This window comes from Hyaena hyaena, unplaced genomic scaffold, assembly GCF_003009895.1.
Source record: "Hyaena hyaena isolate Hyena2069 unplaced genomic scaffold, ASM300989v1 scaffold_992, whole genome shotgun sequence".
Classification (NCBI taxonomy): Eukaryota; Metazoa; Chordata; class Mammalia; order Carnivora; family Hyaenidae; genus Hyaena; species Hyaena hyaena.
This window is the reverse complement of record NW_024081625.1, coordinates 269,868-295,712: the sequence shown is the minus strand read 5'-3', so window position 1 is coordinate 295,712 and position 25,845 is coordinate 269,868. Positions and strand designations below refer to the sequence as shown.

Sequence of the window (25,845 nt, the reverse complement as noted above, 5' to 3'; positions counted from 1 at the left end):
CTAACATATGTACTGAGTGAATCAATGTGGCTTTACTGGAATTTTAAATAGTTTCAATAAAATATTTGAGGGTTTTTACATAAGTCTAGCCGCTATCCTGGGAGAAGATGGTCTGGAGGCCACTTCCTGTTGAAACTCCTGGAGGAGGCTGCCTGCCAGCCCAGAGCCCCCACTGGACTCCCGCTCGCTCTGCTGGGGGCTCAGCCTCAGGCGAGGCAGAACGTCGGGGCTGTTTGCAAGCTGCAGCAGACCGCATGCACAGAGAGCCCAGCCGCAGGATCCAGCTGCTGTGCAGGCTCTGGCCCTTCAAGTCTATAAAGTCCAGACAGAAGCTTGTTCCAAGGTCCTGTGGTCTGAGGCCGTGGGAGAGGCAGGCCCACCCTGGGCTCACCTGTACTTGGGGCTTATTGAAGTCATCTAGTGGATTGAGACCCACATTACTGAGTGAAATAAGAGCATATGCAACAGGAAACAGCCCACAGCAGCGGACGTGGGTCTCGGCGCTGTAGCGACAAGCCTATGGCTTTACTGTGTGTTTTACTGCAAACAAGTTAGGAAAGTGCTGATCTAAGCTATTCTCGGCAGCCTAGATATTGAAGGCTGTGCTGCTTTTAACGTGTAACCTGTATTAAAAACTCTTCTTTAGTCTCTCTTCCAGATCCCCCCGTCTCTGGGGCCCTGGCATGAATACCCCTTGAAAGCAGGTTGACCACATCAGCTTCTTGCCTGATCGAGTCTCTTAAAAACCGTTTTCTTAACGCGGCTACGATAAAAGAATGTCCCTCTGGGACAGAAAATGGTGCTATGCCCTCAGCACTGACCTCACACCCCTTTACAGCTGCCCCAAGAAGCCAGGCTCTGTTTCAGAAACCTGTGGGCTTTCTGGATGCCAGTCAGAAAAGGTCCAGGTTTGGGGCACCTGGGTGGCTCAGTCGGTTAAACGTCCGGCTTCGGCTCAGGTCATGATCTCGTGGTTCGTGGGTTCAAGCCCCGCATCGGACTCTGTGCTGACAGCTACCTCAGAGCCTGGAGCCTGTTTTAGATTCTGTATCTCCCTCTCTTTCTGACCCTCCCCTGCTCACGGTGTCTCTCTCTCTCTCTCAGAAATAAAAACATTAAAAAAAAAAAAAAGAAACAAAGAAAGAAAAGGTCCAGGTTCTCTACCCATGAGCTCCTTGGTTCTAACCCATCTCTCCAACGTCATTTTCCAAAACTCCCCTTTCTTGCAGGAGCCTCACTCTACATCTCGACACGCACTTTCCTTCAGCCTCACGACACGCCTTCCCAGACTCGACTCAAGGGTCCCCACTCTGCGAAGACTGGCTCTATGTCACCAGTCATTTGCTTTCTGGTCCCCAAAAAACTGACTTAGCAGCCACTGAGCAAGTGCAAGAGTGCACTCATGCATGGTCTCTGCGTGGAAGCAAGCTCATGAAGACAGGAGGGCAGGCCTGACTCCACTTAGCACCCAGGACCTGCTGCAGAGGAAACACTCAAGAGACTTTTGCGGATGGAAAGCACCTCAGCCTCAATACGTTTTCTATGGTTCACGTTTGACTAGAGCAGGTGCGCATGCTTACTGTTGCGCCATCGTCTCCAGCCCTCACGGCCTCCGTCTCGCTCACTTCAGGGGTTCACGATTCTGAGAGGCAGCCAGGGGGATCTCTGTTCAAATATGTTTCCTCAGGGCGCCAGGGGCTCAGTCGGTTAAGTGTCCGACTTCAATTCAGGTTATGATCTCATGGTTTGTGAGTTCGAGCCCCGCGTCGGGCTCTGTGCTGACAGCTCAGAGCCTGGAGCTGCTTAGGATTCCGTTTCTCCCTCTCTCTCTGACCCTCCCCTACTCGCTCTCTGTCTGTCTCTCAAAAATAAACAAACACTAAAAAAAACAACAACAACAACAACCAAATACATTTCCTCTTGTGCTTCAAACCCCCTCACTATTTCTGGTGAACAAGCCTTCCTGCACTGCTCAGGAAAGACTGGGTGAAGCAAGCAAAAAAACTCAAACCAACCAAACAATAAAAAAACCACTAAGTCCTGATAATTTGGAAAGTATTAACTTGTCAGCATTCAACTCAAATGGAAGCAACCAGCGGCCTTTCTTCCAGGGATGAGAGGAAGTTCCTGGCACTCTGCAGCTGGGGGTGGGTGTGGGGGGCGTGCAGGGCAGTGGCTGCAGGGGCTGCGGACACTCTGCACCTGGGGGTGGGGGTGGAGGCGGGGGCGGCCGCTGCAGGGGCTGCGGAAGGTAACTCTGCTGGAGGCCCTTCAGACCTACACTCTCCCCCCAGAGTCTCGACGTGACGTTTGCGGCACTGAGTCACCAACCTCAAAATAAAACACTTCGTCGAACTGGGGATTGTTGGTCTTCTTCTTTACCTTCGTCTTCTTTGCTTCTGACCTGTGACCAGGGAGGGAGGTGAGTGATCAAAACCAGCACTGCTGGTGCCAAATCTTTCGGCCATGAGACCGAGCAAGCGAACGCACAGGTGGCTTACTGTGGTCACTGTCTTGTAAAACACAAGTGGTTTTTTTTTTTAATGTTTTTTATTTATTTCTGAGAGAGAGAGAGAGAGAGACAGTGTGAGTAGGGGAGGGTCAGAGAGAGAGACACAGAATCTGAAACAGGCTCCAGGCTCTGAGCTGTCAGCACAGAGCCCGACACGGGGCTCGAACCCACGAACCGTGAGATCATGACCTGAGCCGAAGTCGGAAGCTCAACAGACTGAGCCCCCCAGGCGCCCCTAGTAAATACAAGTGTTTGTCCCTAACCCAGGTGGCCTGCAGACAGGGACATTGCCGAGCCAAGAATGCCCGACATGAAGAACGTGAGGGCTTTCTTCACAAAGCAGTTTTAGGGCAATAGGAGAAAGGAAAGTAAGCGAGATCGATACATCCCGCCTCGCGGCCCACCCTGCACTTTCCTGAACACGGAGTCCTCAGCATCGCGGCGCCTGAGTACGGCTCGCCTGCGAGGCCCGGGGCGGGTGCGGGGCGCGGAACTTGCCTGCAGGGTCCTTCCAGGGCCACGGTGGCATAGGGGTCACACTGCCCATTCACGATGGGAAGGCCTTGGCACTCGAAGATGCTGCAGAGAGAATGGGGGTGTCAGGGCGGGAGGTGGGGGGCCTGCAGGCAGTTTCTCAGGGTTGCCCTGAGGTCCGAGAGGGCAGCGGCCTCAGCAGCCCAGGGCCGAGAGTCCTGAGTTCTGGGTGGTGGTCCCCGACTGCCCAGGAGCTCCCGTCAGATGAGCACTAGTAAGTGCACCAATTAGCAGCTGGGAACCATCTGGGGGCAGGGGACAGTGTCTGCCACATTCAGGACGCCCTCCTGGTGACTTGCGTGCGTGAGGCCTTGCAGGGCTTCCTGTGACTCATGAATCCACCTGCCCAACACCCTGACACAGTGGACGCTACTGCACGTCCAGGTTGTAGGTGGGGGCTTGCGGGTCCTGCCCAGGCACGACCTCCGTGCCACACGTGCCTCTGGTAGCAGGGTCTCCTCATGCCTGATCCCACCTGCAGACTGATTCAGGCAGTTCTTGTCTGAGGCTCTGCCTGGGGCACCAGAACCGTCCGGCCCCACCCCGGGGTCTCCGCGGAGTGCCGAGTGGGGGCAAGGAGCTCTGCCAGTGGAGAATCAATGCTTCCCAGGGCGCACGAGCCCCTTCAACCCACAGCCCCCGCGCTCTGCCCGACCCCGTGGTGCTCGCCCCGCGTATTGACACAGGCCTGTGGAGCGCCGTGGAGCCCCCTCCTCTCGGAAACACCCACAGCGGCTCAGACCCCAACTGTAGCCTCTGTCTCCTCACCCACCTCCAGGCTCCACCTGGGACGCCTCCTGCCCGTTGCCACCCACACGGCTCCAGGACAAACCCAGCCCCACTGGGACCCCCGGGTCTGCTTCCCGAAGTTGGGGTCACAGAGCCGGACTGCCAATTGCCCGCCATCCAGAAATGTTCCACCCGTTCAGCATCCAGCTCTTCAGCTGACTGTGGTGGAGGTGGGGTCCAGTCGTCAGCGTTCCCTCTGGGGACGCAGGAGTCCTGCCCCCACAGAGGAGCGTCAGTTTGGGTACACAGGTGCAAATTCATTTCCCTGCGACGTCTCTGGGCTCTAGAGTCTCCTTGCCCCTGGGAAGCCAGAACCCAGAAAGACTGCTCTGCGGGGACTCAGAGGCAGGGCTGTGAAAGGGGGCGGAGCAGCGTCTCGAGCAGCGCCAGCAGAGCCAAGCGCCAGTGCACACGTGTCTTCTGGCACACGTGGCACGTTGCCCACATGCACTACATTCTAAAGGAAGGGGGTCCAGCGTCCACAGAAATGTCCACGACCAATCGCCTCCGATGCACAACACGTGTCCGCTCGGCCCGGCGGAGACCTCAGCGGCCTTGTGGCCTCCCGGATCACACATGACGACTACCGGACGCACTGCACAACCCTGCCCAGAGCCCTGCCTCCGTGCCGACGGGCCGGCTCACGCCCGCCCGGCTCTGCAGTGCAGTGATGTACCGACGCCCTCACATGCCGACACGCCTCTGCAGCTAGAACGTAGGCCCCGGGAGGCCGAGAACAGCCCTCAGCTGGCAGCAGGGGTCATGAAGTATTTTTCAATGAATGATAAAAAGGTATATTAATCTTTGTTGGGGATGAAAAAGCAGCACGATAGGTCCCCGAGTCCAAGCCTGAGACCATACACAAGGAGAGGCCCGGTGTGAGGTGGGGACCGGCAGGTACCTCGTCCACAGACAACAGGAACATGAGACGGTGGGTCACCGAACCACCTGGGCCTCAGCCAGGCGTCCAGGACAGTAGACTTGGGCATGCGAGTGAACAGGACAAAAAAGAGGGGCTACAATCAGGAAGAGCCACGTGTGGAAGGAACAGGGAGGTTTCTGTGAGCACGCCCAGAAGGTCCTCCATGCACGACGGCACGAAGGCTTGGCTCGGACGGCAGCACCCAGGCAGGTGGGTGGGAAAGCCTGCAGCTCACATCCACTACCAGCTGGACAGGACACGGCTGCCTCCAGCCTCCAGCCTCCTGGGCTCTCCCGGGCACGTGCGGGGAAGGGATGCCCTCAGGAAGGAACTGCAAGTGCTCACAGGGCAACCTGCGGTTTGGGAGGGAAGACGGCCTCACCTTGCTCTTCAGGCTGGTGGGGAGGGTGCTCCTAGCGGAGAAGGTGCACCTGTGGGGGGGTGCTCCCAGCGGGGAGGGTGCTCCCAGTGGGGAGGGTGCTCCTGGGGGGAAGGTGCACCTGTGGGGAGGGTGCTCCCAGCAGCAGAGAGAGACAAGCTGGAAGTAGGGAGAGGGAAGGCCTGGAGAGAGAACTCAACCCGGCCAGAACACCCCCAGGCAGGCACCCCTGAAAGACCACCTAGGCCAGGTGAGAGGTGAAAGGAGCCAGGGGAGGACCTGAAAGTGCAGGTTCTGCAGCCTCTGGCTGGGTGGGCTGCCGGCCCCAGCAGGCGCTGCCAGGTGGTGTGCGGGTGGAGGCCCCCAAGAGATGTGACCTTATTTGGAAAAAGGTCTTTGCAGATGTAATCACGCTAAGGATCTTGAGATGATGAGATTTAAACCCAATTACTAGGGTCCCTACAGGAGGGAGCCTTCACAGACACAGTGGAGAGGGTCACGTGAAGGGGGAGGAGAATGGGAAGGGACTGCCTGCTGCCCCGGAAGCTGGGGGTGGGGGAGGGACTGTCCCCTGGAGTGTCCAGATCTGGCTTCCAGAATTGGGATAGAATAACGTTCTGTGGAGTTAAGCCACTTAAGATTGTGGTGTTTGGCCTCAGCAGACCTAGGAAAGTAACACCCCTGCAGTAAAGCAGTGACGTGTGTCAGGGAGGCTGAGAACACGTCGCCATCACGTTCTAGAGAGGAAAGTGGGGATAAGTTACGGTGGCTGTGCTGCCCGGCAGGAGGTGGGCCTGATTCTCAGGCGAGGAGAGAAGCGTATTGGAATGATTTTGCTTCTGACAACAGACTTCTCTTCAACGGCCCGTCTTCCCAGCTCTTAATTTCTCCCGAGCCCATAACACACTGTGAGGTTGGCCCAAGCCCTTGCCAACTGTTGAGATGCCAGGGTGTGAGGGGAGGACCCACACAAATAACTGTGTGTGCTCCTGGACAAATGCCGGCAGAGACGCTATTATTCCAATTTTGTACAGGAAGTGACCCGCAGAGAAAGTCAGAGCTTGCAGGGTGTCACATGGCTGGGGAAGATTTCGCTGGCTGTGGATGCCAGGGTTTGGGGTCCTGAGCCTTTTGCACCTGATCAAAGGTCGAGTGTCCACTGTCTCCTGTTCCATCCCAAATCAGGCCTATTTGTGGCAAGTCCCAGGTGCACAAGAGACTTAGCTCTCAGGAAGAAAGTGATCGAATACAAGATGGCTGCAATATTAGAGGAGACGTTGTGGCCATAACACCCACATTAAAAAAGACAGAAAGATCACAAATCCATCACCCTCACTTCTACCCTAAGAAACCAGAACAAGAAAAGCAAAAAACCCACACAGGCAGAAAGAAGGAAATAATCAAGACCATAGCAGAGATAATGAATTAGAAAAATCAGTAAAACCAAAAGTGAGGCGTTTGTAAAGATCCACAAACTTGACAGGTCTTTAGCTAGGCTGACCGAGAAAAAGAGAAGGTTCTCGTATTTCTAAAATTAGTAATGAAAGAGGGGGGACGTTTCTAAATGACCTTAGAGAAAAAAAACCATTCTTTAAAAAACATTTCAAAGGAGCTAACCAACTGGAAAGACAGTGTTCCAGGGGCTGGAAGGGTTAGAATTGCTAATTCCGCAAAATGATCTACAGATTCAATACAATCACCATCAAAACATCAGCTGCTATTTTTGTGGAAATTAACACGGTGATCCTAAAATTCACATGGAAATGAAAAGCTCTCAGGATGGCCAGTCACCAAAGAAAAAGGACCAGGACGGAAGACTTCCGCTTCCTGATTTCAAAACTTACTACAAATTGAAAGTTGCCAAGACTGTGGCGCCAGCACAGGGCAGGCATGGAGGTCAATGGAATAGCGCAGTTGACTAGTAAGTCCAGCGATTTTCAACAAAAATGCCAAGATAATTCACAGGGAAAGAATGGACTTTTCACCAAATGGTGCCAAGACAACTGGGTGTTCAAAAGCAAAGGGATCAGTGCTGGCACCTAACACCACGTGTAACAATTAATTCCAAACACAGTGAGGGCCTGAAGGTGAGGGCCGAAACCATAGGGACGTTAGACTGGATTAGGAAATGATTTCTTAGATACCGACCTAAAACACAGGAAACAACTGATAAATTAGAGTGCATCAAGATTTAAAAGTCTTGTATTACAAAGAACATTACCAAGAATGTGAAGGCAAAGAGCAGAATGACAAAAAAAATGTTTTCAAATTATATATTTGACAAGGACCTAGTGTCCAGAATATATGAAAAATTCTTACATCTTCACAATAAAATACTAATAACCCAATGAAAACATCAGTAAAGGACTTGCATAGACATTTCTTCAGAGAAGAAAGAGAGCTGGCCAACAAGGACGAAGAAGGACAGTCCGTGTCATTTAGGGAACTGTGAGTCAATGCCACGTCGTGCCCACCAGGAGCCCGCAAAGCCAGACACGGAGAATCACGCAGGTCGGCAAGCGTTGGGGGGACTGGAGCCGTCACACACAGCTGGCCGTGTAAACGGGGCGGCCACTGTGACAAACAGCCGGGCATTTCCTGAAAGAGTTACACAGAATTAAGGTACAATGCACTGAGTCAACCCCTATGTTACGTACCCAAGATTAGCGAGAACAAGTCTGCACATACACTTGTACAAGAATGTTCCCAGCAGTATTCACAATCGCCTAAAAGTAGGAACAATCCAAATGTCTATGATGGATGATGGGTAAGAAAATGCAGTGAAGCCACACAGTGGACATTATTCAGCCCTGTCATCGAAGCCCCGACGCCTGCGACTGCGTGCGTGAGCCTTGACGACATCACGTTCAGTGGGAGAGGACAGTCCCAGAGAACCACACGTTATGTGATTCAGTTTATGTGAGGCGTCCAGAACAGGTAGGTCCACAGGCAGGAGACAGGCCAGTGGCTGCCAGGGGCTGAAGTGTATGGGATACAACCGCTCCTGGGGACAGGATTTCTTTCTTGGGGTGACGGAATGTTCTGGAACTAGACAGTGGTTAGTGGTAATAGTGCACAACCTTGTGAATCTACCAACAGTGTGCACTTTACAATGCTGAATCATATGGTATGTAAACTATATTTCTTTAGTGAAAGAAAAATCTACAGGGCGAGGCAAAGAGAATAAAGAAAAGCTAATGGTCCCTCAGACACTTCTGACTCACTTGATTGGAGGATATGAGCCCCTATGGACTCTGTGACACCCCTACACTCTTTCTCTCTCACTGCACCTCTACGGGGGACCCTTCTGCCATCGAACTCTGAACACAGCGTACTAGTGTGTGACAGTATGTGCCGATGGGTGTGCTACTTTGTGTATATATGCATAGTGTGTGTTTATACCAGTGTGTAGACTAGCGTGTGTGCTCGTGTGTACCAGCAGGTGTACCAGTGTATGTGCTACTGTGTGCTGATGAGTGTGCTAGTGTGTACCAGTATGTAAACTAGCGTGTGTACTGGTGTATACTAGTGTGTGCTCGTGTGTACTAGAAGGTATACTAACGTGCTAGTGTGCACGAATGAGTGTGCCAGCATGTAAACTAACATGTGTACTAGTGTGTATGATTGTGCTGAGTGTGCTAGCATGAACCAGTGTAAACTAATGTGTGCACTGGTGTAAACTAGCGCGTGTACTAGTGCATACTAGTGTGTGCTCGTGTGTACCAGTGACGTTAGTGTGTGCTAGTATGAGAAGTAGTCTGTGCTGGTGTGTACTAGCATGTGTAGTAGATGTGCTAGTTCATTAGTGTATGTAAAGTATACACTAGTATGTACATCAGTGTATACTCATGTGTGCTAGCATGTGTACTAGCAGGTACTAGTGTGCATACTATTGTGGACTAGGAAGAAGCAGGTAGGATTCCACCACGAAGACAGAGGAAGCAGGCTAACCCTGGCACTCAGACTAAGGAGGCTTCCAGAAGGCGGTGTCTGGGGAGCCCCCAGGGTTGGCAGGAACTCTGGGGGTGGGCAGGACGGGGGGGGGGCGGCAGAGTGGGGAGTGGGATGCAGTACTCAGTCTCCTGCTCTGGGCACCACACCTGTCATCTGATCGAGACCTTCCCCCCCGACCACAGGGCAGGACCACGGCTCTTCCCCCGGCCCCTGGACGGGACTGTGCTCCCCCCTCCCCAGACGAACAGCTCACATCCGCCCCCCTCACCCGGACGTGCGGCTGGACAGGGCGCCTGTCAGGGCAGGGACCCTGGCCCACATCTCTTGTGTTCACCCTCCTGACTCCGTGCTCTGCCCCCCAACCCCTAAAGCACACCTCATATTCTATGCAGGGCTCTTCTTAAACAGCCTTAAGTTGTTGTGGAACATGGTTAGATAAGCCCTACAAATAAGCAAGAAAACAGGCCACTTCCACTGCTACAGGGTCTGAGAGCACAGCAACTGTTTCGAGAACAGGAGCACAGAAGGGCCTGAACACATTCCCACACATGGGCTCCCTGCAGCCAGAAGCGACCAGAGGCCGTCTGCAGCCATCCGACGGCGGACTCCAGCAGTGCTGTGGGCAGCAGGCCGGGGCCCTCCGGGGCGGCAGACAATGGGGACCCTCCTCGGCCCCCCCACCCCGGGCCTTGTGCCAGGACACAGGGAGCGCAACCCTAAAGTGGAACTTGGAATCTCAGCCCAAGAACAAGGCATCGCTCAATCTCCGAAGCCCTTCTCTCCAGAGACAGTTAAGAGATGAATTCAGGAAACAGTCTTCTCCGAGGATGAAGCAAGCTGTAGCCTCTGGTCCCCTCCCGGTTTCTGCGCACCTTCACTTCCTCTTCCGGGACTTCCTCTTCCGAGACTGCCTCCCAACCGCCCTTCACTCAGTAATGACACAGGCTCCAAACACACCGGCCAGACCATTGGCCAGAACGCACCTCTGGCACCCGCCCAAGGGATCCCTAACTACTGCAGGGGTCGTCAGTAAAGAAAACCGTGGGGCCCACGGAGCAGGCAGCGAGAGAACGGGGTCTCGGCCGGGGTGTGTGTACCCTGAGGTCTCGCTGGGGTCAGAGGGCAAGGACCCTGCACACATTGCAAGCTTGTGCATGTGTCTGGGTATCTTCTAAGAGTCCTCGGCCTCCTCCTCTATGGGATCCATGACCCTAAAAGTCAAGGGCCTCACCCGTTTAGACACGTGCACAGACATCCACACTCGCCTAGCCTTATGGGGTAGACGGAGCCCTGGATTCGTCTGGTTCAGGCCCCAGCTCTGCCAACCAGCCTCAGACACACCTCTACACAGTCCTCACCTGTATGGCCCCGGGTGAGATGGCACCCACTTTGCCTAAGTGTCACCCTGCGTAAGCATGGCTGTTTGCAAAAGCCAAATTCACCACCTCTAGGATGGGCATTTGCTTTATTTGAGGACATTAAGAAGAATGTGCCAGAACCCCTAACAAAAATGTCATGGTGGGGAATGACCGAACTCTAGGAATTCGTATTCGTTTGAAAAACAAGCACCCGTCGCACTCCCTGGGGTCAGTTTCTACTTCACGAAGACCAGCCGTCCATGTCTTACCGCGTGGCCAGCTTGTGGCAGACGGCGCCTGTGTCGGTGATGACTTCACTCAGCCTCAGCTCCAGGTGGACCTTGCCCTGAAAGGCATAAGGACAGAGGGTCACGAGGGGCTGGCCACGTGCAGGGGAGGGGTCCCCAGTCTCTGCTCACAAACGTGAAGCTGTGTCTCACCCCACACAGCACCCATGGCACTCTCCCCGCCCCACTCTGACCCCAGGGCTCCAGATGGGGCACAGCTCCCCCCGAGTGAAAGGGTCCAGCCCAACAGGCATGTAGCACTCCCAACTTCAAGGACAGCAGATCGCTGTTTCAGAAGAAAGAAGTCGAAAAGCACAAGAAACAGGTCCTGAAGAAAGCAGCCTTCCAAACATGTTTGCTGCTTGCTTTTGGCTGCAACCCTTCATACAACAGGTGCCTGCGTCAGACACTTGAGCCTGGGTGCAGGTATGCACGACTGCCCCGTCACCTCAGTGCTTGTGTGTGTGTGTGTGTGTGTGTGTGTGTGTGTGTGTGTGTGTGTGAGATGCCTGGACACCAGGCCGGGGAATCTCAGTCCTACGCCCCAGGCGGGTCATTAATGCCCACAGATGCTTCTGAAAGACAGGGAGCAGAGGCGGCTGGAATTCCGAGAGCAAGACCAGTGCTGTTTCTGCCTGTGTCTATGTCTCTGCAAAGGTCAGACCAGACGGAGGACCCAACGAGGTTACCCTCAGGGGTCAGGGGTCAGGAGGGGGAAGGGGGGGCTGCGAAGAAAAGAGGAGCCTGCTCCTAAGAAACATCCAACAGGAGCAGTGGTGGCACACTGACATATTTCTAGGAGTACATACAGGTTAAAATTAACACTCTTTTTAATTAGAAAAGGAGCCTCAGGGGGATAATCTCCAAGGTCCTTTCTGCCTAAAACTAGACTCTGCAGCCTGGAGAGGGCCCTCTGAAGGCTGCCTTGTTCTAGAAGAATCCAGGGCCCCAGACTGACAGATGGACGGATGGATGGATGGACAGACGGATGGATGGATGGACGGACGGATGGACGGATGGACAGACGGATGGATGGATGGACGGACGGATGGATGGATGAATGGACTGGAAGGATGGACGGATGGACGGATGGACGGATGGACGGATGGATGGATGGATGGATGGATGGACAGACGAATGGACAGATGAATGGACTGGAAGGATGGACGGACAGACGGATGGATGGATAGATGAATGGATGGATGGACTGGAAGGATGGATGGATGGACAGACGGACGGACAGACGGATGGATGGATGGATGGACAGATGGATGGACTGACAGACAGATGGATGGACAGATGGACTGGACGGAAGTGTAGGCAGCACTGCTCAGCAGTTCCCCTCAGTGGCCTCCTGAGTTTTCCTGCAGCTTTGGAGATGCCCGCACAGGGCCCTGCTTGCCGAGCAGCATGGAGGCCAGCCTCCTGGGTCCTCTGGCTCGCCCACAACACTGACACGGGAGACCTGATGTGCCCCTGATGTGCCCCAGGAGCTGCCCTTTCTGGCCCTTCCCTCACCTGCAGGACAAATGGTCTCAGACAAATGCTAAGGAAGGGAGCAATAAATCCTGGATGACAGGATGAGACCAGCCTCACACCTGTGTGACCCTGGGCAACATCCAGTGCCCATGACACTGACCCAGTTTCTGCAGAGGCTTGAGTGCTTCCTGCCACACGCGGAACTACAGGAACACCTCCTGAGCAATGTGCTTCCCAGAGCAGCCAGCTTCCCACAGAGCCCTTCCCACAGAGCCCTGGGAGCTTCTGCCCGAAACAGCCCCACACGGGACAGGTGTGCAGACAGCAGGCTCCATGATGCACATCACCCCCCTCGGCTGACCTAGCCCATCCACCCACCCAGCCAGGAGGGGGCCTCAGTGTCACCCGGCTCTGCAGAGGTGGCAACCACACACCCACGCTGCCAGCAGGGACCCTGGAGAGCTGGCGTCCTCCCTTCCACAGAGCCAGGCCAGGCGCAAGGCTTCCCTGATGGTCCCCTGAGGCAGGCACTGCCATCCTTCTGCTGCAGTGGGAATGCCACGGCTCACGGCATTCGACAGCCTGCCCTCCAAACCCAAATGCACCGTGAAAGCTCCATCTGAAGGAGCAGAGAGAGGACCTGTCACCGAACAGGCTGCTCTCAAGTTCATGTTCCTCACCTGCATTCTCACACGCACCGGGGCCAACTCTTCCATGGCTTAACCTTAACACTGGCAACGGCCGTTCAGAGGGACAAGTCTCTACGTTACTTCTGATGGGGTCTGAGCAGTGAGGGAATGTGTCTGTGCTGAGATGACCCCCCCGCCACTGAGGACCCACAGTCCCGTTCCGTTTGTCCCAGAAGAGGATGCGCACATCTGCACAGCAGACCCCGCAGCTCAGGGAGCTTCCTCTCCAGGGGGAGCATCTCTCCAGCGAGGGGGCGGACACTGAGGGGGAGCCCCTCCCCAGCGAGGGGGCGGACACTGAGGGGGAGCCCCTCCCCAGCGAGGGGGCGGACACTGAGGGGGAGCACCTCCCCACCGAGGGGCTAGCTGTCCTCGGCCACCATATTCGGGTGACTTGGGAGAAGATGGTGCGAGGTAACACAAAACAGTACAAACACAGAGCATCACTGAAAGGACTCCTCCCCTAAAGTTAACACAATACATCTGCAGTTCAGAAGTTCACATCCGAAGCCAGACCCAGGGTTAGGGCGTGCCCCATGCCCTGTGGGTGACACACCACCGCCCTCACAAACAACCCGGCCACAAACACCTACAGGCAGGGACACAGGGGCGCCACACCCTCCACCCCTGGGGAGGCAGGAAATGTGGGTTCTCCAGCCCAGCCTCTGCACACATTTGACACTCACTAAACCACCCCACCCTCCCTCGAAGAATCTGCCCCTGGGCTTGTTTTGATCTCAACAGAGGCTCCCTCCTTAGAGGCCCAGTCACAGGCCCCACGTGCTGAGGGGAGGGGGTGGGGGGTGGGGAGGGGGTAGGAGGTGGGGACGGGGGCCTCAGGCGGCCTGAACCCAGGCTGGGGCTGGGCAGGCCTCAAACACCGCACTCAGCTACCAGCCCTGATGGCCCCCTGAGAACTCAGCCAAGGGTCCCTGCATCTGTGAGGAGAAAGAAGCCTTAGGGCAGGGCATTACAAAATGCTGACTGCATAGTTTTTTCTCATTTCTATTTAAGGTGAAGGATAGTAACAAGTTTAAAAAGCAACGGGGAGGTGAGGAACACCGCAGCCTGCCAGCCCCAGCTGCTGCCCCTAAACACCCCGTCCGGCTGCGGAGAGGACCCTTCTGCGCGGGACCCACCAGCGCGGCCCGGTATGGGCTGTAAATCACACAATGTCTGCTCTCAGAACAGTGGAACTTAAAATAGAAATCAGTATCACAAAGACAGCTTAAAAATCCCCAAATATCTGGGGCGCCCGGGTGGCGTAGTTGGTTGAGCGTCCGACTTTCGCTCGGGTCATGATCTCGCGGTTCGTGGGTTCGAGCCCCGCGTCGGGCTCTGTGCTGACTGCCAGCTCAGAGCCTGGAGCCTGTTTCAGTCTGTGACTCCCTCTCTCTCTGACCCTCCCCTGCTCACGCTGTCTCTCTCTCTCTCTCCTAGAAATAAATAAAAAAAAAAAACATTAAAAAAAAAAAAAATCCCCAAATATCTGAAGATTGAACAGCATACTTCCAAATAACAGGCCAAAGAAAAAGTCTCAAGAGAAACTGAGAGATATTTGAATTTCTTTCTTTTCATAAGCGAAAATGAAAATAAAACTTAATCACGATGTGTGGGCTACAGCGAAAGCAGTGCTTGCTAGGAAATTTATAGCAGTGACCACACATTCAAGAGGAAAGATCTAAACTCAATAATCTAAGGAAGCTAGAAAGAGAAGAGCAAATTAAATCCAAAGTGACCAGAAGAAAAGAAATAACAAAATTAAAGTAGAAATCTACAAAACTGAAAACAGAAAATCAATAGAAAAAAAAAATCAACAAAACTAAAGGCTGGGTTTTTTTGTTTGATTTGTTTTGTTTTACGATCAATAAAAGTGATTAAACCTCTACCCAGGCTAACTAAGGAAATAGAGAACACAAATTACTAATAACAGAATGAAGAAGGCGGTGTCACTGGTGATGCCATGCAGCCGATCTGTGGGATTCGGAAACGCTGGCTGGACGGCTCCACCCTTTGTCAAACCTGCGGAGCTCAGGGCCGAGAACGACCCTCTGGGAGCCGGGGATACCAAAGTCTCGATATTGTCACACTCTCGCTCATCGACTGTAGCAAACGCACCGCAGGTTACTAATGACAGAGGCCCAGCGGGGCAAGGACATGGGAGTTCCTTCTATGTTCTGGTCAATTTTCTCTGAACATAAAACTGCTTGAAAAATAAAGTTTACTACCTAAGAAAGAAAAAACACCAGTGGTTCCCATACATTTTTCTCAGGAAAGCATCAGACCCCTGGCCTGCAGAGGGCCCCGAGTACCGGCCGTGATTGCAGTGGCAGACGGCACCCCCCTGGTCCAGCCCTGGTCTGCGCGCCTGAGGCCAGGGCCGGGGTCGGCACACAGGGCCCCTGGCCACCAAGCACATGGGCCCTCCGATGTTGGTGGTGCCAAGAGTGGGCGAGACTCCCGGGAACACAGAAGCCACGGACAAGCCGGAGCCCTGTCCTCCTTCGATTCCCCAAACCCACAGAGCTGGGTCGTCACGTGCGGGCAGCTGCTGACTGTCGGCAAGTCGTTCAAGCAGCATTGTCTGACACAGAGGACGAACGAATTCCTGGGGTTTCCACCCACACTAAAGGTGCCGGAAGATGGCCAGGGTTTGCTGTCAGAGTTTTCTGGACGTGCACTATAACGGCAAGTCTGCTGAGACCACAGAGCACATGGAGAGCTCAGTGGCAGCCGGGCGTCCGCAGAGGAGCTGGGGAAGGACCCCCGGGCCCGCTCAGGTGACAGGGGGCCCCGACTCCCTCCCTGCAACGCCGAGAAGGCCCATCCCTGCCGACCGTGCTGTTCTGACACCATCGCCCAGGGTCGGGGAAGAACATAGCAACTAATTCTTTAATAAAGTGATTTCCAGAGACTTCAGCAAACATCAATTCCAGAAGGAATCAGGAAATTTTTGATTGCCTTTCTCCTATTACTCTGATTCCTTGATTGCTCGTTGGCCTGTTTTCTGGCACTTTGTTTCTGACATATCCCTTTACCTATGAACTGCAGAACAGATGGATTCAAGAACCCATATGCCATCCTCCGCCCTTCTAAAAATCGTAAATGTGACATTTCAGGATGAAACAGCTGTAGGCAAAAGATGGTAACACACTTTTACAGGCCAGTTTGAATGTAGGGACCAGGGCTCCCTCTGCAGTGTGGCCGCTTCCGGGACAGGCAGGCTGAGAACAGAGCGCCTCAGCACAGGGCCTGCACCTCAGCAGGCCCTCAGGACACACGGGCCTCCCTCCGCCATACACATTTGCTGCCCGCGATGCAGATTCCCAGGTACTGGCCCCGCTGGAGGCACGTTCCGTCTTAGGTGCTAAGGGTCTGCTCTGAGGACAAGGACCTTATCCACAGGCGCACGAACGGTATCAGCTGTGGAACAGCCCAGGTGCTTCACACAGTGTACAACCAACATGCACACCGGGTTCGGGTTCACGAGGGTGGTGGTGACCAAGAGGTTCTGGGTTATTGGTTACACACACCTACACACGATACAATGCATAGGACACACATGGGATATGCACTTGCACACACACATGCACATACTGTACGTGTGCAGGCAAGTGACACTGGTGAGATCTGACTGAGGTGTGTGGCGCGCAGCAGGTCAATGTCCGGGCCGTGGCCAGTCGCGCAGGATGTGCCCGGAGGAAAACAGCATGAAGGAGCCCGGGACGCTCTGCATTCGCTCTTGCCCGGAAGTACAAACAGGAGAGCACAGTTTGCTAATCATTATTCCCTGTGTACTGTTTTCTAGGACTTTCTATGAACCTGTAACCATTTCAAAATTAAAATTTAAGTTTAAAAACAAGGTGAGAAAAAAAGAAAAGCTACACTTGACAATGAAATCAGACTTAAACCAGGGGTGGCCCAGTGTGGAGTATGCGGTGAAGACACATCTGCTGGCCGGCTGCTGGTGGGAGAGGTCCCGTGGCCGCCACAGCCTGTTCTATTGCCGAGCAAAAGTCACTGGGAAACTGCCAAATCCAGAGGCAGGAATGGCACGTGGCCCCTGCCACTTTCCTTCTGCAGATGGGTTTCCCAGCGGCCCGAGCAGGAGCCATTGGCCATGTGTTCCTGGTGTTAATTAGCTCGTTGTCACTGCTACAGCTGCTTGTGGAATCCGGGAGCACACAGGGATCCCGCAGTAGCTGCCGTGTCGGCCGATTCCCGCAGCACATGTGGGCCCCTTGGCCAGAATTCAGTGTAAGCCACAGAGACCACATCTCTCTTGGACTCGGCTCCTCAGTCCTCCCCTCCCCCAGCCTCTTACTCCAAGTCTGTGGCTTGATCACAGGGGCCGCCAGGGGCCTGTGCGCCCCACAGCTACGGCAGCCGGAACTCTGGGCACTCTGTCTTCGTCCTCAGACCCCGACCATGGCCGAGACTCTACAAAGAAGCAAGCCAAGGCCCCCACGTACTGGGCCAGGCGCCGGGGGTGGGGTGTGCCGGGAGGGCGGGTGGGGGGTCCTCAGCAGCTACTCTACTCTGGGGATCCTGTCCGAGGCACCACCCGGCTGCACATCAGGTACCAGCTGGTATTCACAGAACCCTGCTTTACAGATGAGGAAACGAGGCTTGCTGGGGACCCCCGCCGGGGTATTTCACTAGCGGATGGGGCCACTGGGCTCTGAGCCAGGCCTGCCGGGGCCAGACTTTGTGCCGGCTCCCGCACGCTGGCCGAGCCCTGGGGACTCACAGGACCGCTGACGACAGCGCTCGTGGGTCCTGGTGCCGGGGCAGTGCGCTCTCCCGCCTGGGGACTCCAGACACCGGCGAGGGCTTAGGGGCTCAGCTGGAAACCACACAAGCAAGGTCGAGGGATGGGGAGGCTGGGGGCCACCCTCCCAGCCGGTGTTGTCCCAGGGCTTGTGGGCCATGGGCAGGGCCCATCACAGGGAAGGGAGGGCTGGGAACAAGAACCCCGCAGCCCCCCTGCCGGGCAGCGCCTTCCACTGGACAGGAGGTCAGTCCCAGATGACACATGGCCCAGAAGAGCCCAGGGGACACTTCAGACAACGGGAAACTTGGTGACTGGTCACTTCTCTTCACTCCAAACCTTGCTTTGCTGCATTCGGGAGCTGGAAATGCACATGGGCCCTTCCAGCAACTGTGACCCGCAGCGCGAGGTTCTGAGTGCTGCTCCCGCCCCAGCTCTGTGTCTGCTCGCCCCTATCTTCTCTTTACCTTCAACTCTGTAATTATTGTCCTGTCCAATTTTATACTTGTAACGCTGCTGCACACGTCACAGTGCCACAATAACCACACGAATAGACACAATTAATAGGCTTCACTACAGACCAGAGGACACGCTTGCTAACCACTGTCCCCGATAAGACCCAAGTCCTGCATCTGCCTCCGCAGCACCAGCCGCATCTCCTCCCGCAGGGGCTCCACCGCTGCCTCACCTGCACTTCCGAGTCCGCATCCACGTGCTGCAGCTGGAACCACGTGTCCCTGTTGTGGTACTTGGGCAGGTCCTCCTTCTGAATGGCCACCTTCCCTACAACACAGACGCCGAGGAGAGGCAGTCACGCAAGAGAACAAGCCCCCCGAGACAGTGGGGCCCTCCCCACCGTCGCTGCCAGGCTCTCCCAGGGGTGTGGCCCGCGGCAGCTAACTGGGTACACTGATTACACCATGCTGGCTCCCTTCCAGTAGGGTCGGCACATGCGACATCTCATCTGGAAAGCCTCCATGCGACCTGGCCGGGGGCACCGCCCATTCTGCTCCTTGATGTGAGGTTGCAGGAGAAGGAAAGGCTGCCTGTCTGTCTGGTCCCGGGGAGCTCGGAAAAGGCCACTCTGAGCCGGAGGCAAGCGAGAACCAGGAGGTGCAGAAAGAGGCCCTCGCAGAGCTCCCTGAGCTGCCCCCACCTCACAGAAATGTCTGAGGAGCAAGGGCAGCCGGGGCCCCTCTCCCGGGCAGTTACGCTGAAGGCATCAGACGGGTGCCCCCACCATGGCCTGCACCAACCCCGCCCCCTCACGCCCACGTGCTGGCCTCCCCAGCCTCCCCCCCTCGGAAGCCCAAACCCGTTACTCCTGGGCTGGTTGCTTCTCTGGGCACAACCGTCCAGCCAGCTCTCCGAGCAACCCGTCCCTGAGGTGTCCCCTGCCGACACACGCCGCAGGCATCAAGAAACTCTCTTGCTAATCTCCTCTGTGAGTCCAGTGTTGTGGGAGAACCTCGGTGGGCAGAGAGAAAGGTTTCCTCCCTGACGGCTTTCAACCTGGGGCTCCAGACCCACCAACCTACCCACGGGGCACAGAGGAGCCTTTGGAAGACAGCACAGCGCCGAAAAGCCTGTCCAAGTGTCAGAGGGCTGGGGTCTGGAGACCTGAGACAGCTTCCTCCCGCGGTCGCTGCCTTCAGCCCCCGCCCCCCCCCCCGCCCCTGTCCATCCACCAGTCATCATTTCAGCATATTTGTATCACTTCATATTCCCCAAGGGAAGGTCACTGTACCTTGCACCTCCCAGCCGAAAACAGCCCTGGGAGAGACCCTGGAACCATTCCACCGGGGCCCATCGGCAAGGCCGGCCCCGCATCCTCCCCCACCAAGCGGAGGCGGCAGCAGCGCCCCTGCCCACCCGGAACCCCCACTGGCTCAGCTCCGACCTGGAAGAGCCACCTGGAGCCAGACCCTGCACGGCCACAGACCACACGACACATTAAAGCCACTGCTCACAGTTGACAGGTGGCCACGGAAGGGAGAAGACAGACAGCGAGAGAGCAGGTGCAGAGGCAGAGACACGTAGCAGCAGAGCCGCACAGAAATGTAGACAGAAGCCCAGATTACAGGCCACCTGGGATTTCCTCCAGCAGCACCAAGCTGTGGGGCAGGGTGGCTCCCTGGGGACCCCCACGCCTTCCCCCCTCAGTCCTCCCCCTCCCCAGCACCCGGCCTGGCAGGTGTCAGGCCTCTGACCACCCCCTGACACATGGCCACCAGGCAGATGGGCGAGAAAAGACTGTCCCTCCTTTGCAGACCTACGTTGTCCCCACACTGCGAGTGCGGTTTTGAGTCTCCGTGGAACAGCCACGTGAAAACAATTCTTGGAATTGAATCGAGCAAATACATTTCATTGAAAAAAGATAAACCTTCAGACTGTGATTAGCTCAACTGGATGGGAAGATTACATTTGAGGTTTGAAATTTTAAGTAACTGCAATGATTTTATGAGCTTTCGTTGGAATAGGGAAGGGCCACATATTTAATGCCTATGTGAACCCCACAGCGTACACGTCGGTACTTACACATAAGTGTACAAATGCGTCCTCTTTAAACAGATATATTAGTGTTTCTAAATGCTGTTTGGAGACCATACCTAACCTACAAACTATAATATCTACTTAAATGTGTCCCCATCAACCTGAGTGACAGCAAAAGTCCCCTAAACCACTCTGGGCCTCACTGCCTCACGCGGACAGCGGTGCTGCCTCTACACAGCGAAACCCGCACGCATTGCTTCCTCTCTGGCTGCTACACCTGTGAGGGTCTGTCCAGCAGAGGAACATGCCAGCTGGCATGACAGAGGGCAGGTGACATGAAGAACCAGGTACAGAGGTGTCAGAGGGTGCAGGGAGGTGGACCTCAGAATCTGCGGGAAGGCTAAGCTGACTTAACAAGGAACTGGCAGATGCCTCCTGAGACGAGCCAGTGGCAGAGATGCTGTTACCACCCCGGCGTCCCAGCTAGCGCGTGGAGGCGAGAAAAGGAGGCGAGGGCATGAACACTGGGGAGGGAGAAACAAGGTCTTACTCGCAGAATCTGTAGAAGCTAGTGGGCACGTGTGCTCAGCAAGAGCACAGAGCACAAGTCAGCGCACACAGTCAACGGTGTTTGTACACACAAGCAAGGGTAATAAAAACTGAAATAAAGGGGTGCCAGGTGGCTCAGTTGGCTAAGTGTCTGATTCTTGATTTCGGCTCAGGACACAATCTCAGGGCTATGAGATTGAGCCCTTCATCGGGCTCTGCACTGACAACGTGGAGCCTGCTTTAAGAGTCTCTCTCTCCCTCCCCCTCTGCCCCTCCCCTGCTCACGCGCCCATGCCCTCTCAGTCTCTCTCTCGCTCAGAAAACAAACAAACAAACAAAACCCATGAAATTAAAAACACCCAACAATACCATTCACAAAATGATGCTTTTATGGCTTGTGCCTCTGGTGTGCTACCTAGAAATCTTTATCTACTCCATCAAAAACATAAAATACATAGGGAAATATTTAAATCTATATATATATGCAAGATGCATATATTGAAAAACACATACCACAAACACTGAGGAGAGATGTTAAGGGAGGACCAAGCATGTGCCCCATTGCAGGGTCCAAACAGATGTTAAGATGTTAGTTCTTCCCCAAATTGATCTACATACCTACACAATCTCGGTCGTGTTGGAAATTGAGAAGCAGATTTAAAAATGTTGAGTGACAACTCAAAGTGCCTAGAATAGCAAAACAAGACTGGAAAAGAACAGTTGATGTGCTCACACCGCTGGCCTGAGACTGGATTTGAGGCTACAGCGGGCTCTGGTGCAGGGCCCTAGACCAGGGGGCCAGGGTAGAGGACCAGCGGCAGACCTGTGCATGTGAAGTCGGTGGTTCTCAGGGAGGCCTCGGCGTAATCCAATGGAGAAAAGAGGTCTTTCAACAAATAAGGTGCTACAATCTGACGTTTATGAGGAGAAAAATGAACTTTGTGTCATGTGTGCAATTCACCTGAAACAGATGTAAATGTGGGAGCTAAAACCATAAGCTTTTTCTTTTAAAAAAGGAGGAGGAAGTGGTGGGGGAAATCTTCATTGCCCTCGAGTAGGCAAAGATTTCTTAGATATGACATCAAAAATATAAACTATTAAAGAAAGGATTTTGACAAATTAGAAATTTGTCAACAAAATTAAAAACTTCTGGTCTTCAAGAGATCCTGGTAAGAAAATAAACAAAATGAAAGGAAATATTTGTAAAACAAATCATCCAATGAAGAACCTGTATCCAGAATACACAAAAAAAAACCTTTAAAAACTCTGTAATAAAATAACCCAGTTAAAAGGGCAAAAGATTTGAACAATTTACCAAAGAAGAGATACAGATGGTAAACATATGAAAACGTGCCTCATTCTTCATCACGAAAATGCAATAAAAACCATACTGAGACACCACACACATATCAGAATGGCAAAAATGGATTAACGATAAAAACGGCCAATTCCAAGTGCTCGGAGAGGCTGTGTGGCACCTGGGCTCTCACGCAGCTGCAGAGAATTCAAGATGGCGCGCTCACTGGGGAGCACGACGTGGCAGTCTCCACCAGAGGCAGACACACACCATGGGGAGGGGGAAACTTTTTCCTCCTACCCTTCTAGGTTCTCTAGGGCTCTGCCACAGAGGAAAGATTAACAGAGGACAACACACTGCAGTTTATTAACACATCTCTCTCAAACACACACCGGGAAACTCAGCGGTGTGCAGGAACTTGTGCTTACATAACATCCTAACCTGAAACAACAAATGTTCAAAGAAGAGACACTAAGGAAAGGTCTTTGGGGGTCAAGGGCACAGACTGCAAGAAGGGGCCAGTGGAGAGAAGGGCGTCACGTCGACCCCTCTGGTGTCCTCTTGAGGCTAACAGGGCTCTAATCTCGGTGATTAACTTCTGTACCAATTCATGCCCTACTTTTAGGGCAGGCCGGAGATCTTCTCTCGTGCCTGCTTATTCTCAACGGCCTTCAGCTCAAAGTAATCCTTATGCCAAAGTACGTGTTTGGGGATGCCAAATTCTGCCATCTTTCAATACTTAGACACTGTGGCAACCTGCCTCTTAGGTATCTTCGAAGAGGAATGAAAACATGCGTCAATATAAAGACCTGGTATAAAGACACAGTGTTGCTGGCAGCTTTATTCACAACCACTAAACTCTGGAAACAACCGACACTTGCATCCAGGGCTGAACTGGCAAACAACAGCACATCCATACAATGGGATGCTCGAGCATACTAGATAAAGGAAGCCGGACACAACGGCTCATGTACTGTGTGGATCCATTTATGTGACATTCTGGGAAAGGCAAGACTAGAAACAGATAGCACATGCACAGCTGCGCAGAGGGTGTAGGGAGGAAAGTGTGTCCCAAGGGGCCCCAGGGAAGTTCTGGGGGATGGAGACAAACCTCAGTTGCGGAGCCGTTAACACAACTGTTGACACCTGTCAGACTCCACACCTAAAGGAGGTGAATTTCACTGTATAAAAATTATATTTCAACAAAGCTGGTTATAAACAAAAGAATAAAGGTCTTGCTTTTCCATCTCCCCTTCAGTAGAGAATCTGCAGGAAGCCACTGCCAGACCCGAGCCAGAGGGACAGCTGGAGAGATGGTGGTTTGCACCAGGTCCCCCAGAGGAAGTCGGGGCTCGAGGACAGGGGTGTCCACCAGAGCCAGAGGTGGGAAAGTGGGAAAACGTCCCAGCCTCTGCCCCACCCCCAGACGTCTGCCAGCCCTGATCTAACTGGAAGCCAGATGGTTGGAGGGGGACAGCGTGGGGGCGAGGGGGGGCACCCAGGAGCAGTCTGAGGGGCACAGGGTCCACTTACTAGAATTCCACGTACCAAGCGGCATGGACTAAGGAGACAGTTTCCTGTTTTCATCACCAAAACCATCAATGCTGCTCTGAGCCTAGGTCTGCACCGCAGGACTGATGTGCGTTGGTGCAGTTTGAGCCTGAAGGGGAGCGGCCATGCTTCAGTCTGTCCAGCACCTTGCCCAGGTTAAAGGACATCCACGAAGCACTGAAAGCAGCTGCTGGACCCACATGCCAAGACCACTTACAGGTTAGCAGTGGATGAAACCCTGCTCTGTATCAGCTCCCTCTGGTGCTAACCCTTTCTGGCCTGGGAAACCTGACTGCCAACCACATGTGCGGGAGGGACCCATGATCGCATCGGGTCTGCGCTCTCCCACGAGGGTCACTTCCACTTACCCCCAAACCCACTCTCGGTGCCTCTCACCTGCAGCTGACCTTCAGCCCGTGGGGGCAGGGGGTGGACCAGGTCAGGGCACCCGGCTCCTGAAGCTTTGGGTTCAGTAATCAGCCCTCACTATTAAGCTCCAGGGTCCAGATTCCAGAGGACACCTTCACTGGGACACACATGCGGCGGCACCAGGGAGCCTGGAGGTGAGTGCAGTTTCCTCCAGGCGTGAGATGCCATCAGACCCGACATCAGAAACCCCGGGAAGCCAGTGACACTGACTGACCCCATGGCATGAATTTATATTCTCATCGTGGTGACAACATAGTCACTAGTCATAACTTTAGTCTCTCCCTGGAGACCCAAGTCGCCGCTTATTTCTACAGCTGCAAAAATGGTGGCTGGGCATCTATGTCCAACTGCCAACGTGGCAGTTTCAATGCCACCAAGACTGCTAAGCCCTGATGCTGCTGGTTATCTCCAAAAATGGCCGAAGCCTGGGGGCACCTGGGTGGCTCAGTCAGTTAAGCATCCGACTTCGGCTCAGGTCGTGATTCCATAGTTCGTGAGTTTGAGCCCCACATAAGGCTCCATGCTGCTGTGAAGCCCGCTCGGGATTATCTCCCTCTCTGTCCTTCTCCTGCTCATGCTCTTTGTCTCTCTCTCTCTCTCAAAATAAATACACAAACATTTAAAATACTTTTAATGTGCAAAAGTATATTTTATGTGTTTATATATTTTAAATATTTTTTATATTTTTTAAATTTTTTCCCCTTAGGATTACCACTCAAAAATCCCTTCCTGTATCTCCAAAGATTAATCAAATCTTCTTCATTATAGTGTGATCTGAGCCAACACGGAAACCAATACTGTCCCCCACTTGCAGGTCACCTGTCACAGCGGTGCCTCCGACCCACAGAACCACGGGGCGAAGTGTCAGCTTGCGACCAAACCACTTAGCTCCTGCACTCCTCTCCTTCCTCCCCTGAGCCCCTCCTTTTCCTCCCTGAAAAACACCTTCGTGCCCCCAGCAGGTGCCAGGCAGAGACAACCCGGGCTCTGCCCCCAGAAGCGCCAGGCCGTGGCGAGTCCAGGCCAGAGAACACCGGATGACAAGCAAAAGAACAGCTCGAGCAGGGAAAGCTGGAGGGGCAGGCAGGGGGCTCAGCTGGCCATTCCCGGGCAGGAAGCGTGAGCCAGGAGGAGGTGGGGAGACGGGCCTGCGGGGGGCGCCGGGCAGGGGCGGCCACGTGTGCCGGGCCAGGAGTTTGAGGGGAGGCCCCGGGAGAGGCACTGGGAGGGATGGGGGGGGTCAGAGTCCACATACTGGGTTGGGGGCACATGGAGGAGGGATCCCTTGATCCCTTGACAAGGCAGGGCACTCACGGCAGGCTTAAATGCCAGGCTGAGAGTCTGGGCTTCACCTGAGGGGAAAGGGAGCCTGCAGGAGCTGAGGAGCAAGGTGGGGCGGTTAGATCCGGAACCTGACCTGTCTCTATCCCCCGCCGTCCACAAGGTCTTAGCAAGCCCAGAATTCAGTGAGGTCTCAACACAGCAACTGCACACGGGGAGTCCTAATAAAGCTTCGGTGCAGCTTCACTATCTGCAGCTAAGCCGCCCCAGCCTGCACCTGCACAGAGGCTCCTTGCCGCCCCTCCTGGCCTCCCGTAAGCCCCCGGGTCTCCAAAAGTTAGACTTCATCTCACTTAGGAAGACCAAGGAGAGGCGTGGTGACGGCTGCCGGGAGGGGACCCAGGTAGGAAATGAACCTCACACGGGGACTAAAGTCAGAGCTCACATGTGGTTCAAGATCCTGAAAAGGAAACCAGGTGAAGGAGAACAGGAAACGACAGAGCACGGGACCGGGGGGCGGGGCAGGGCAGGGCTGTGAGGCACGTGGACAGGCCGTGAGGGTCCCTGCCCC

General features: G+C 54.3%; 1 protein-coding gene across 1 annotated transcript in view; it reads right to left on the bottom strand.

The window, feature by feature from the left end:
* The window catches only part of RASA3 (RAS p21 protein activator 3), a 117,388-nt gene that overhangs the window by 27,658 nt on the left and 63,885 nt on the right, over positions 1-25,845 (bottom strand). Inside the window, exons 4-7 of the mRNA XM_039221619.1 lie at positions 18,363-18,457; positions 10,718-10,794; positions 3,011-3,091; positions 2,332-2,404 (exon numbers count right to left, since the gene is read on the bottom strand). Of these exons, the coding sequence (XP_039077550.1) occupies positions 2,332-2,404; positions 3,011-3,091; positions 10,718-10,794; positions 18,363-18,457 (326 nt within the window). The remainder of the gene's footprint in view (positions 1-2,331; positions 2,405-3,010; positions 3,092-10,717; positions 10,795-18,362; positions 18,458-25,845) is intronic.